The sequence below is a fragment of the Scyliorhinus canicula genome, chromosome 30, assembly GCF_902713615.1.
Source record: "Scyliorhinus canicula chromosome 30, sScyCan1.1, whole genome shotgun sequence".
NCBI lineage: Eukaryota > Metazoa > Chordata > Chondrichthyes > Carcharhiniformes > Scyliorhinidae > Scyliorhinus > Scyliorhinus canicula.
In genome coordinates this window covers 7,212,635-7,226,531 of record NC_052175.1, presented here as the reverse complement: position 1 = coordinate 7,226,531, position 13,897 = coordinate 7,212,635, and the positions used below count along the sequence as shown (strand labels likewise).

The 13,897-nt window shown below is 44.5% G+C and overlaps 1 protein-coding gene across 3 annotated transcripts in view; it reads right to left on the bottom strand.

Annotated features, from left to right (window-relative positions):
* Positions 1-407: 407 nt before the first annotated feature.
* Positions 408-13,897, bottom strand: part of LOC119958660 — a 37,524-nt gene continuing 24,034 nt past the window's right edge. For 2 of the 3 annotated variants that reach the window (XM_038787211.1, XM_038787213.1), the window contains one exon: positions 11,260-11,694. In XM_038787211.1, coding sequence (XP_038643139.1) covers positions 11,614-11,694 — 81 coding nt within the window. In that variant the 3' untranslated portion in view covers positions 11,260-11,613. Of the gene's footprint in view, positions 464-974; positions 1,003-11,259; positions 11,695-13,897 lie in introns of those variants that run through there. The other variant, XM_038787212.1, reaches the window with a different exon arrangement.

Sequence of the window (13,897 nt, the reverse complement as noted above, 5' to 3'; positions counted from 1 at the left end):
AAGCGTACGTTGTTTGCAGAAAGAACGTGTGTGTACACATTGTGGATTTTCCAACTAAACAAAATAGGCGGAAGCCATTCTATGATTCATTCCCCAAGACAATCAGTCGAAATACCTCTTTTACATTTCAACTAATCTTGGCATTAAGTGGAATCATCAGTTATCTCGCGCATTCTCCATGCAAGCAATGAAACCAATCAGAGCTCAAACAGGTGCATTGCCTTCTCCTCAGGACCAACGCACAGTTGGAGAATTTACGATTTTCATAATTGTGCTAATTGTTGATGGATGCAAGACCCAACAAATCATCGATACGTGTTTTCTCCACAATCTTCAAGCAATACGGGAATTAAACTTTTCAGTTTCCCAATTCCAGCATCTAATCTGCGCAAATATTTCAAGAAACTTATCCTTTTGTCGCTCATTCCGGCAGTTTCTTTGCCTTGGCTTGCTCAAGCTAAAACTGGATGTGGAAAAATATACCAAACGAATGTTAGACATTCTAACTGCAATCCCAGGCGCAGTACATCTTTGAACATAAGATTGTCTATTGGTGTATATTGAATCGGGCATGAGGTTCAAAATCTGAGAACACGCACGAACTGACTCAATAACAGCTTCTTCCCCGCAGCTACTACACTCCAAACGACTCTCATATGAACTGACCTCATTAACACTGCGACGCTGTTTACATCACCCGATGCCGGTGTTATGTAGTTACATTGTATAGCCTGTGTTGCTCTATTATGTATTTTACTTTATTTACATTTTTTCATGTACTTAATGATCTATTGAACTGTTCGCAGAAAAAAACACCTTGGTACACGTAACAATAAACAAAAGCCAACTCCAAACATCATAGAAAATGCCAGTAGACACAGTTGGTACCAGATTTTGATATGCGATAGTTTTGATGTCGTGTGAAAGAGAATGCGATTATAGTGGTGAACTTTGTAAATACATCTGTTACTCACTTTTGATCACGGCATCCACTGTCGCTGCCTTTTGAAAGAAAAATATAATTAACTCAGTGAAAACTATCAGAAGGGAATTACAATGGAGAAATAAGTATTGCAATGTCTCTAATACACAGTAATCCTCACCTGATCTGAAAAGATAGTTTCTCTCATTTTACCAATCACCTTCAATCTCTACCCGCTTGGTTACCGACTCTAAAAATATTCTCCTTTGTTTCCTGTACCGAAAACCCTCATAGTTTTGAACACGGTGATTAAATCTCTTCTGCATGTCTGCTCTGAGTACATTCCACCTCCTCCCTTCTCCCACAAGTGATTTTCGTCCTATCATTGTTTCTTCTTTTGCATCGACACTACCTGGCTCTCGGCCACTCTGCCATGGTGAATCGTATCTTCCCACCTGCACTGTAATTTTCATGTAATTGTCAACAATTCGATAAAATCTCCCCTCAAGCTCCTTATCTTAAGAAAGCAACTGCCGTTTCTCAATTAGAACAAAGAACATACAGTGCAGAAGGAGGCCATTCGGTTCTTCGAGTCCGCACCGACCCACTCAAGTCCTCACTTCCACCCTGTCCCCGGAACCCAATAACCCCTCCAAACCTTTTTGGTCACTGAGGGCAATTTATCATGGCCAATCCACCTAAACTGCACGTCTTTGGACAGTGGGAGGAAACCGGAGCACCTGGAGGAAACCCACGCAGACAAGGGGGGGAGAAGGTGCAGACTCCGCACAGACAGTGACCCAGCAGGGAATCGAATCTGGGACTCTGGCGCTGTGACGCCACAGTGCTGTCCAGTTGAGCTACCGTGCCGCCCTAATTGTATTCATTATTCGGATATCCTCAGCCTTCGGGTCATTCTCGTGAATATTTTTCCGCAACGTCTTCGCATTTATATGACAATGCTGTGCACGTAACTAAGCACAAGTAATCCAGTTTAGTAAAACAGAATGTTGCTAAATTGCATCATTGCTTCATCGTTTTGGACATAAATCGGCTATTTCAAAGGCCATGGATCCTCTGTGATTTATTAAAGATCTCCAATGATTTGTGGTTAGACCCCCAAGTTTCCCACATTTATTGACCGTTCCTCAATTCAAACCGTTTCGGACAATCCAAATCCTGTGAAGCTTCAACATCTGCGGTTAACCGATGGATCCCAGGGGCAGATGAACAGGACTCGGCCACTCAGCCCATCGACCCTGTTCCACCATCCCGTACGATCTTGTCTGGTCAGCGATGCTATTTGTGATTACTGATATCAGGAAGTAAAACAGACACTAACATAGATTTCACGAGCTAGTTGAACATTGAACAGTAAGTTTCTGGGTGCTAAAATAGGTAACTGAAGCACAGGCGTCCGTTTAACCTCGTGTTCTTTTCGGATTATAAAGCGCCTGTATTGTTGAACCAACCTCAACTCCAGTCCAAGATGTGCGCGAAATCGGTGGTGACAGCAGTTTTAATAATAACTTTCAAAACGGGTATTACATTTTTATGTGAAGGAGAACAAATGACAGGCCTATTGCAAAACAGTGGTCCGAATCGGGCAGCACTTTCAAAGGGAGACCTGAGGCAGGACCGAACGAATTCGATCCTTTTGCGTGCCTCGTTCAAAGCATCTAAGGTGTTTGCAGAAATGTAAGGCGAGACAAGAAAGTGTTTACCAGACAAGAACCCATTCTGGGCAAATATAATTATAATTTAATTTGACACATTTTAACAAGTTAACGGACATACACATTCACAGACACAAACACAAACGCATACCAACAAATTCATACACTATACATCTGGTGATCTACAGATTTTCAGAAGCTACAAAATAAAGCGAATTCATGCAAAAGTTGAAAGAAAGCCTTCCTTGCACAGATCACCAACTCATCTGTCCATGATTCTGCTGCCTTGACGAACGACACGCTCTTTATCCAATTTTTCCCTGGAGACCCAAGTTGAACAAGACAAGTACAGATATCGACGCTTCTCCAGGTTTCTCTCGACACCGTGACGTGACTTTGGATGCTATAGGCTCTGCCCTCCTCCATTGTACCGGGATCGGTCTGTCCCTCGTTGATCAGGCCGGAAATATTCCAGAAAATAGTAGTTTCCTTGGAAGGAAGTCAAATGACCAAACACACTAAGTTGCCACGCAGCGTAATCCGGTTGTTGGGAAGGCGTGTTGGCTTTCATTCGCTTGAGGGATTGAGATTAAGAGCCGCGAGGTTTTTCTGCAGCTTTATAAAACTCTAGTTTGAGCACACTTGGAACATTGTCTTCAGTTCTGGTCGCCTCAGTATGGAAAGGATGTGGATGCTTTGGAGAGGCGACAGAGGAGATTTACCAGGATGTTGCCTAGTATTGAGGGCATGTCTTATGAAGAAAGGTTGAGGGAGCGAGGGCTTTTCTCACTAGAGCGAAGAATGCAGAGAGGTGACTTGATCGAGGTGTACAAGGTGATGTGAGGAATGGATAGAGTGGAAAGCAGTAAATTGAACGGGTTTAGGTTAGGTTGATCTTAGATTGGGGTAAATGGTCGGCACAACATAGTGGGCTGAAGTGCCTGTACTGTGCAGTACAGTTCAATAGAACGATACAGCGCAGTACAGGCCCTTCGGCCCACGATGTTGCACCGAAATGGAAAGTCAAAATATAAAGGCCATCTAACCTACACTGTGCCATTATCATCCATATGCTTATCCAATAAACTTTTAAATGCCCTCAATGTTGGCGAGTTCACTACTGTTGCAGGTAGGGCATTCCACTGCCTCACCACTGTAAAAAACCTACCTCTGACGTCTGTCCTATATCTATTACCCCTCGTGCTAGCCACCTCCATCCGCGGGAGAAGGCTCTCACTGTCCACCCTATCTAACCCTCTGATCATATTGTATGCCTCTATTAAATCTCCTCTTAACCTTCTTCTCTCTAACGAGAACAACCTCACGTCCATCAGCCTTTCCTCATAAGATTTCCCCTCCAGACCAGGCAACATCCTGGTAAATCTCGTCTGCACCCGTTCCAAAGCTTCCACGTCCATTCTATAATGAGGCGACGAGAACTGTACGCATTACTCCTAATGTGGCCGTACCAGAGTTTTGTACAGCTGCAACATGACCTCATGGCTCCGGAACTGAATCCCTCTACCAATAAAGGCCAACACCCCATAGGCCTTCTTCACAACCCTATCAACCTGGGTGGCAACTTTCAGGGATCTATGTACATGGACACCGAGATCCCCCTGCTCATCCACACTGCCAAGAATTGTACCATTAGCCAAATATTCCGCATTCCTGTTTTTCTTTCCAAAGCGAATCACCTCACACTTCTCTACATTAAACTTCATTTGCCACATCTCAGCCCAGCTCTGCAGCTTATTTATGTCCCTCTGTAACCTGCAACATCCTTGCACACTGTCTACAACTCGTCCGACTTTAGTGTCGTCTGCAAATTTACTCACCCAACCTACTGTGCCCTCCTCTAGGTCATTTATAAAAATGACAAACAGCAACCGCCCCAGAACAGATCCTTGTGGTATACCACTCGTACCTGAACTCCATTCTGAACATTTGCCATCAACCACCACTTTCTGTCTTCTTTCAACTAGCCAATTTCTGATCCACATCTCTAAACCACCCTCAATCCCCAGCCTCCGTAGTTTCTGCAATAGCCGACATTATCAAACGCTTTACTAAAATCCATATACACCACATCAACTGCTCTACCCTCGTCTACCTGTTCAGTCACATAGAACATAGAACATAGAACATAGAACGATACAGCGCAGTACAGGCCCTTCGGCCCTCGATGTTGCACCGACATGGAAAAATCTAAAGGCCATCTAACCTACACTATGCCCTTATCATCCATATGCTTATCCAATAAATTTTTAAATGCCCTCAATGTTGGCGTGTTCACTACTGTTGCAGGTAGGGCATTCCACGGCCTCACCACTCTTTGCGTAAAAAACCCACCTCTGACCTCTGTCCTATATCTATTACCCCTCAATTTAAGGCTATGTCCCCTCGTGCTAGCCACCTCCATCCGCGGGAGAAGGCTCTCGCTGTCCACCCTATCTAACCCTCTGATCATTTTGTATGCCTCTATTAAGTCACCTCTTAACCTTCTTCTCTCTAACGAAAACAACCTCAAGTCCATCAGCCTTTCCTCATAAGATTTTCCCTCCATACCAGGCAACATCCTGGTAAATCTCCTCTGCACCCGTTCCAAAGCTTCCACGTCCTTCCTATAATGAGGCGACCAGAACTGTACGCAATACTCCAAATGCGGCCGTACTAGAGTTTTGTACAACTGCAACATGACCTCATGGCTCCGGAACTCAATCCCTCTACCAATAAAGGCCAACACACCATAGGCCTTCTTCACAACCCTATCAACCTGGGTGGCAACTTTCAGGGATCTATGTACATGGACACCGAGATCCCTCTGCTCATCCACACTACCAAGAATTTTACCATTAGCCAAATATTCCGCATTTCTGTTATTCTTTCCAAAGTGAATCACCTCACACTTCTCCACATTAAACTCCATTTGCCACCTCTCAGCCCAGCTCTGCAGCTTATCTATGTCCCTCTGTAATCTGCCACATCCTTCCGCACTGTCTACAACTCCACCGACTTTAGTGTCGTCTGCAAATTTACTCACCCATCCTTCTGCGCCCTCCTCTAGGTCATTTATAAAAATGACAAACAGCAACGGCCCCAGAACAGATCCTTGTGGTACGCCACTCGTAACTGAACTCCATTCTGAACATTTCCCATCAACTACCACTCTCTGTCTTCTTTCAACTAGCCAATTTCTGATCCACATCTCTAAATCACCCTCAATCCCCAGCCTCTGTATTTTCTGCAATAGCCGACCGTGGGGAACCTTATCAAACGCTTTACTGAAATCCATATACACCACATCAACTGCTCTACCCTCATCTACCTGTTCAGTCACCTTCTCAAAGAACTCGATAAGGTTTGTGAGGCATGACCTACCCTTCACAAAACCATGCTGACTGTCCCTAATCATATTATTCCTATCTAGATGATTATAAATCGTATCTTTTATAATCCTCTCCAAGACTTTACCCACCACAGACGTTAGGCTCACCGGCCTATAGTTACCGGGGTTATCTCTACTCCCCTTCTTGAACAAAGGGACCACATTTGCTATCCTCCAGTCCTCTGGCACTATTCCTGTAGCCAATGATGACCTAAAAATCAAAGCCAAAGGCTCAGCAATCTCTTCCCTGGCTTCCCAGAGAATCCTAGGATACATCCCATCCGGCCCCGGGGATTTATCTATTTTCACCTTGTCCAGAATTGCCAACACTTCTTCCCTACGCACCTCAATGCCATCTATTCTAATAGCCTGGGTCTCAGCATTCTCCTCCACAATATTATCTTTTTCTTGAGTGAATACTGACGAAAAGCATTCATTTAGTATCTCGCTTATCTCCTCAGCCTCCACACACAACTTCCCACCACTGTCCTTGACTGGCCCTACTCTTACCTTAGTCATTCTTTTATTCCTGACATACCTATAGAAAGCTTTTGGGGTTTCCTTGATCCTACCTGCCAAAGATTTCTCATGTCCCCTCCTTGCTCGTCTCAGCTCTCTCTTTAGATCCTTCCTCGCTTCCTTGTAACTATCAAGCGCCCCAACTGAAACCTCACGCCTCATCTTCACATAGGCCTCCTTCTTCCTCTTAACAAGAGTTTCCACTTCTTTGGTAAACCACGGTTCCCTCGCTCGACCCCTTCCTCCCTGCCTGACTGGTACGTACTTATCAAGAACATGCAATAGCTGTTCCTTGAACAAGCTCCACATATCCAGTGTGCCCAACCCTTGCAGCCTACTTGTCCAACTAACACATCCTAAGTCATGTCTAATGGCATCATAATTGCCCTTCCCCCAGCTATAACTCTTGCCCTGCGGGGTATACTTATCCCTTTCCATCACTAACGTAAAGGTCACCGAATTGTGGTCACTGTTTCCAAAGTGCTCACCTACCTCCAGATCTAACACCTGGCCTGGTTCATTACCCAAAACCAAATCCAATGTGGCCTCGCCTCTTGTTGGCCTGTCAACATATTGTGTCAGGAAACCCTCCTGCACACATTGTACAAAGAATGACCCATCTAATGTACTCGAACTATATCTTTTCCAGTCAATATTTGGAAAGTTAAAGTCTCCCATAACAACTACCCTGTTACTTTCGCTCTTTTCCAGAATCATCTTCGCCATCCTTTCCTCTACATCCCTAGAACTATTAGGTGGCCTATAGAAAACTCCCAACAGGGTGACCTCTCCTTTCCTGTTTCTAACCTCAGCCCATACTACCTCAGAAGAAGAGTCCCCATCTAGCATCCTTTCCGCCACCGTAATACTGTCCTTGACTAGCAGCGCCACACCTCCCCCTCTTTTGCCCCCTTCTCTGAACTTACTAAAACACCTAAACCCCGGACCCTGCAACAACCATTCCTGTCCCTGCTCTATCCATGTCTCTGAAATGGCCACAACATCGAAGTCCCAGGTACCAACCCATGCTGCCAGTTCCCCTACCTTATTTCGTATACTCCTGGCATTGAAGTAGACACACTTCAAACCACCTACCTGAACACTGGCACCCTCCTGCGAAGTCAAATCTGTGCTCCTGACCTCTATACTCTCAATCTCCCGTACCCCGAAACTAAAATCCAGGTTCCCATGCCCCTGCAGAATTAGTTTAAACCCCCCCAAAGAGCACTAACAAATCTCCCCCCTAGGATATTGGTGCCCCTCAGGTTCAGATGTAGACCATCCTGTCTATAGAGGTCCCACCTTCCCCAGAAAGAGCCCCAGTTATCCAGAAATCTGAATCCCTCCCGCCTGCACCATCCCTGTAGCCACGTGTTTAATTGCTCTCTCTCCCTATTCCTCATCTCACTATCACGTGGCACGGGCAACAACCCAGAGATAACAACTCTGTGTTCTCGCTCTGAGCTTCCATCCTAGCTCCCTAAAGGCCTGCCTGACATCCTTGTCCCCTTTCCTACCTATGTCGTTAGTTCCAATGTGGACTACGACTTGGGGCTGCTCCCCCTCCCCCTTAAGGACCCGGAAAACACGATCCGAGACATCACGTACCCTTGCACCTGGGAGGCAACATACCAAACGTGAGTCTCTCTCGCTCCCACAAAATCTCCTATCTGTGCCCCTGACTATTGAGTCCCCAATTACTAATGTTCTACTCCTTTCCCCCCTTCCCTTCTGAGCAACAGGGACAGACTCCGTGCCAAAGGCCCGTACCCCATGGCTTACCCCTGGTAAGTCGTCCCCCCCACAAGTATCCAAAACGGTATACATGTTACTCAGGGGAACGACCGCAGGGGGTCCCTGCACTGACTGCTTCTTCCCAGTCCCTCTTACAGGGACTCACCTTCTCAAAGAACTCGATAAGGTTTGTGAGGCATGACCTACCCTTCAAAACCATGCTGACTAACTCTAATCATATTATTCTTGTCTAGATGATTATAAATCGTATCTCTTATAATCCTCTCCAAGACTTTACCCACAACAGACGTGAGGCACACTGGCCTATAGTTACCAGGGTTATCTCTACTCCCCTTCTTAAATAAAGCGACCACATTTGCTACCCTCTAGTCCTCTGGCACTATTCATGTAGCCAATGATGACATAAAAATCAAAGCCAAGGCTCAGCAATCTCTTCCCTGGTTTCCCAGAGAATCCTAGGATAAATCCCATCAGGCCCCGGGAACTTATCTATTTTCACCTTGTCCAGAATTGGCAACACTTCTTCCCTACGCACCTCAATGCCATCTATTCTAATAGCCTGGGTCTCAGCATTCTCCTCCACAACATTATCTTTTTCCTGAGTGAATACTGACAAAAAGTATTCATTTAGTATCTCGCTTATCTCCTCAGCCTCCGCACACAACTTCCCACCACTGTCCTTGACTGGCCCTACTCTTACCCTAGTCATTCTTTTATTCCTGACATACCTATAGAAAGCTTTTGGGTTTTCCTTGATCCTACCTGCCAAAGACTTCTCATGTCCCCTCCTTGCTCGTCTCAGCTCTCTCTTTAGATCCTTCCTCGCTTCCTTGTAACTATCAAGCACCCCAACTGAAACTTCACGCCTCATCTTCACATAGGCATCCTTCTCCCTCTTAACAAGAAATTCCACTTCTTTGGTAAACCACGGTTCCCTCGCTCTACCCCTTCGTCCCTGCCTGACTGGTAGATACTTATCAAGAACACGCAATAGCTGTTCCTTGAACAAGCTCCACATATCCAGTGTGCCCAACCCTTGCAGCCTACTTCTCCAACATACACATCCTAAGTCATGTCTCATGGCATCATAATTACCCTTACCCCAGCTATAACTCCTGCCCTACGGGGTATACTTATCCCTTTCCATCACTAATGTAAAGGTCACCGAATTGTGGTCACTGTTTCCAAAGTGCTCACCTACCTCCAGATCTAACACCTGGCCCGGTTCATTACCCAAAACCAAATCCAATGTGGCCTCACCTCTTGTTGGCCTGTCAACATATTGTGTCAGGAAACCCTCCTGCACACATTGTACAAAGAACGACCCATCTAATGCACTCGAACTATATTTTTTCCAGTCAATATTTGGAAAGTTAAAGTCTCCCATAACAACTACCCTGTTACTTTCGCTCTTTTCCAGAATCATCTTCGCCATCCTTTCCTCTACATCCCTAGAACTATTAGGTGGCCTATAGAAAACTCCCAGCAGGGTGACCTCTCCTTTCCTGTTTCTAACCTCAGCCAATACTACCTCGGAAGAAGAGTCTCCATCTAGCATCCTTTCCGCCACCGTAATACTGTCCTTGACTAGCAGCGCTGTACCTCCCCCTATTTTGCCCCCTTCTCTGAGCTTACTAAAACACCTAAACCCCGGAACCTGCAACAACCATTCCTGTCCCTGCTCTATCCATGTCTCTGAAATGGCCACAACATCGAAGTCCCAGGTACCAACCCATGCTGCCAGTTCCCCTGCCTTATTTCGTATACTCCTGGCATTGAAGTAGGCACACTTCAAACCACCTACCTGAAGACTGGCACCCTCCTGCAAAGTCAAATCTGTGCTCCTGACCTCTATACTCTCAATCTGCCGTTACCCAAAACTACAATCCAGGTTCAAATGCCCCTGCTGAATTTGTTTAACCCTCCCCCCAAAGAGAACTAACAAATCCCCCCCCCCCCAGGATATTGGTGCCCCTCAGGTTCAGATGTAGACCATTCTATGTTCTAGGTATTTCCTCACTGCAAATTACTATCTCACCTATTTCAATGACGTCTGCAAATTCGCCTGTACAACCTCCTAGTCCTGTATTTAAGTTGTTAATACAGATTGTAAATAAATGCAGTCTAAGTACTGAACCCTGTGGTACACAATTAATTACATCTTGCAATCCTGAATAGACAAATTTATCCCGACTCACTGTCATCTTTCCGTCAGCCAGTCTTCTATCCAAACTAATAAATTACCCCTTACCACATGTGGTCTAACCTTGTGTATTAACCTTCTGTCTGGCACGTTATGAAGCGCCTTCCATAAGACCATATATGTTACATCGCCTCCAAATCATAGGCCTTGTGTGCCTATTTGTGTCGTTAACTCATTCATTTTGTTAAGAATGCTTCGTGAATTTAGATTTAAAGCTCTTAAAAAGCCCTATTGTCAAATGTCCTTCCTGTGTGATAACTAATTGTGACAGAAAGATTTTTAACCGTTTGTCTTTCACCTTTTTTTCGGGTACCATCGGCCTCACGAACCTGTACTCATATCATCTCCTTTAATTTTACTTTTCTAATATTCCCAGAACTGAGAAGAGACTTTAAGCTTGCATTGGAATGGCATGGTTTTGAGATGCATATAGCCAGTAATCCCGCAAAAAACAATCATATTTCAGGACCATGATCACCTAATGTTTATGGGGAAAGTAATCGAGATCGGTAAACTCGCGTATTTCGATGGCGCATTTTGCTCTGACATGTAGGGTTAACATTTCATATAATCCATAACGTAAATGTCAGGTGGAAGCATCAGAATTTTCAGACATTGCGGCCCGTATCCATCTCAGATTGCATTTAAAATCTATAAATGATTCGATATTGCATATTTCAGAATTTTAAGGCCAACACTCACATCATCAAAATCCAGTATTGAGATTGACAATTCAACAGATATCGCAATTTGATATCGATCACATTTAAGAAGTCGACTATTGAGTAATACAAATCATCGTTCTAAAGGTAGCATTATTTATTTATATGGCTACGTTTGCAAATAATTAAAATTCCAGGCAGTAATGGAGCTACAAAATTACTAGAAGGTTTTCTGAACAACTCAGTAAAGTCCCAATATTTACTCAATGTATCCTTCACACATGATTGGCACCGGTTACAGTGGAATATCGCAAACGGTAACTAAAACCAATAAATTACACTCAACAACATTTTTCGCCAGATATATGGGGACAGTTTAACTGTTTGATGTGAGTCTCATTAGATACACGATTTATTGCTAAAGGCTGCGGACTGGTAGAAACATCCTGTTTCCTCCATAATCTATCTGAGGGAAATCAATGGGATTCTTATCTGCGTCCCGCCTTCGTTTGTGATCTCAATTCCAATGCGGCAATATCCAGAGAAGCGTAGAGAGGTCCGCCCTGAAACTAAGAAAAATATTAAACATTAACATCCAAAAATCTTAAAAAGGCATTTCATATCGTTCCGAATTGCAAGCGTTCATCAAAACCATAGAACAGTGCAACTGCGAATTAGCCCACTCATTGATTATAGAGTCATCGAGGTTTACAGCATTGAAACTGGCCCTTCGGTCCAACTTAACCATGCCCATTCCAGTTTTTCCCAATCAACTAGTCCCATTGCCCGCATTTGGTCCATATCCCACTACAACCCAATTTGCCATTGAACTATCGAAATGCGTTTACAAGACAAATGTGTACCGACCTCTACTACTGCCTCTGGAAGCTCTTTCCAGACACCCACCACCCTCTGGACCCTTTGTATCCCTCCCCTCTCACGTTAAACCTATGCCCTCCAGTATTAGAATCCCCTACATTTGGGAAAATATTTTTACAATCTACCTTCTCTATGCCCCTGATTAATTTTACAGACCTCTATAAGTTCACCCCAAAGACTCTTGCGCTGCAGGGAAAAAGTCCACGTCTGTCCATCCTCCCCTCCTAACTCCAACCATCAAGTCCCGGTAGTATCTTAGTAATTGGTTTCTGCACTCTCTCTAGTTTAAAAGATTATTTCGATAATGGTGTGACCAGAACTGTGCACATTATTCCAAGTGTGGCATTACAAAAGTCTTCGACAACTTCAGCAAAACGTCCCAACTCAATTATGAAATGTTCTGACTAATGAAACCAAGTATGCCGAATGCCTTCCTCACCACTCTGCACTCCCGAGACTCTACGTTCAAGGAGATATGACCATGTTCTTACAGATTTATTTGTTCGACAACTCTCCCTAAGACCGTACTATTAACAGAGTAGGCCCTGTCCCGATTCGATTTACCAAAATACAACACCTCATAATTATCTAAACTCAAACTGTAATTCTTAAGACCACTGGCCCTATTGATCAAGATCCTATCCTTGATGATCTTCTTCACTGTCGACTATGCCACCGATCTTGTTGTAATCTATCAATGTCAAGCACTTTCCAGGAGACACATCCGGAGTGAGACTCGTACAGAGTGGAGGATTGAAATTTGGTAATTTGGTGCAGTGAGGTAAATCAGCAAAGGTAAGTGGAAAATCTAATTCTGCTGTTTTTCAGTTAAAAGTGCAGTGTGGAGCTTAGTGTCTGATTGGTTGAAGCTGCCCCCACCATAATTGCTGAGAGGCAGTTATCTATCAATCACCTGAGGCCTGTTGAGGCCTGTTTAGGGGCACATTGTATTCTTCTCTTTGAAGTTAAGGTATTTTTTTGAGTCATCGGTTAGCTGAGGTCTGTATAAAAGACAGAGAGACTGCGCACAAAGTAAGCACGCACTTTCCAGGAGACTCATCCGGAGTGAGACTCGTACAGAGTGGAGGATTGAAATTTGGTAATTTGGTGCAGTGAGGTAAATCAGCAAAGGTAAGTGGAAAATCTAATTCTGCTGTTTTTCAGTTAAAAGTGCAGTGTGGAGCTTAGTGTCTGATTGGTTGAAGCTGCCCCCACCCTAATTGCTGAGAGGCAGTTATCTATCAATCACCTGAGGCCTGTTGAGGCCTGTTTAGGGGCACATTGTATTCTTCTCTTTGAAGTTAAGGTATTTTTTTGAGTCATCGGTTAGCTGAGGTCTGTATAAAAGTCAGAGAGACTGCGCACAAAGTAAGCAAGCACTTTCCAGGAGACTCATCCGGAGTGAGACTCGTACAGAGTGGAGGATTCAAATTTGGTAATTTGGTGCAGTGAGGTAATTCGGTGCAGAGTGTGAGGAGGTGCTCTTTAACCCTGGTAAGTGACTGGTAAGTAGTCTCTCTTTTTCTTTTCATTGTCTAATTTACTTATTTTTATTTTGAAATTGTAGTTGTTTAAGTTTACCAAGGGTTTAAGACATGGCAGGAGTTCCCAGACCCGTGTCATGCTCCTCGTGTGCGATGTGGGAGCTCAGGGACACGTCCACTGTCCCTGGCTCCTTCACGTGCAAGAAGTGTGTTCAGTTGCAGCTCTTGTTAGACCGCTTGACGGCTCTGGAGCTGCGGATGGACTCACTTTGGAGCATCCGCGATGCTGAGGAGATCGTGGATAGCACGTTTAGCGAGTTGGTCACACCGCAGGTGAAGGTTACTGAGGGAGATAGAAAATGGGTGACCAAAAGAAAGAGCAAGAGTAGGAAGGCAGTGCAGGTGTCCC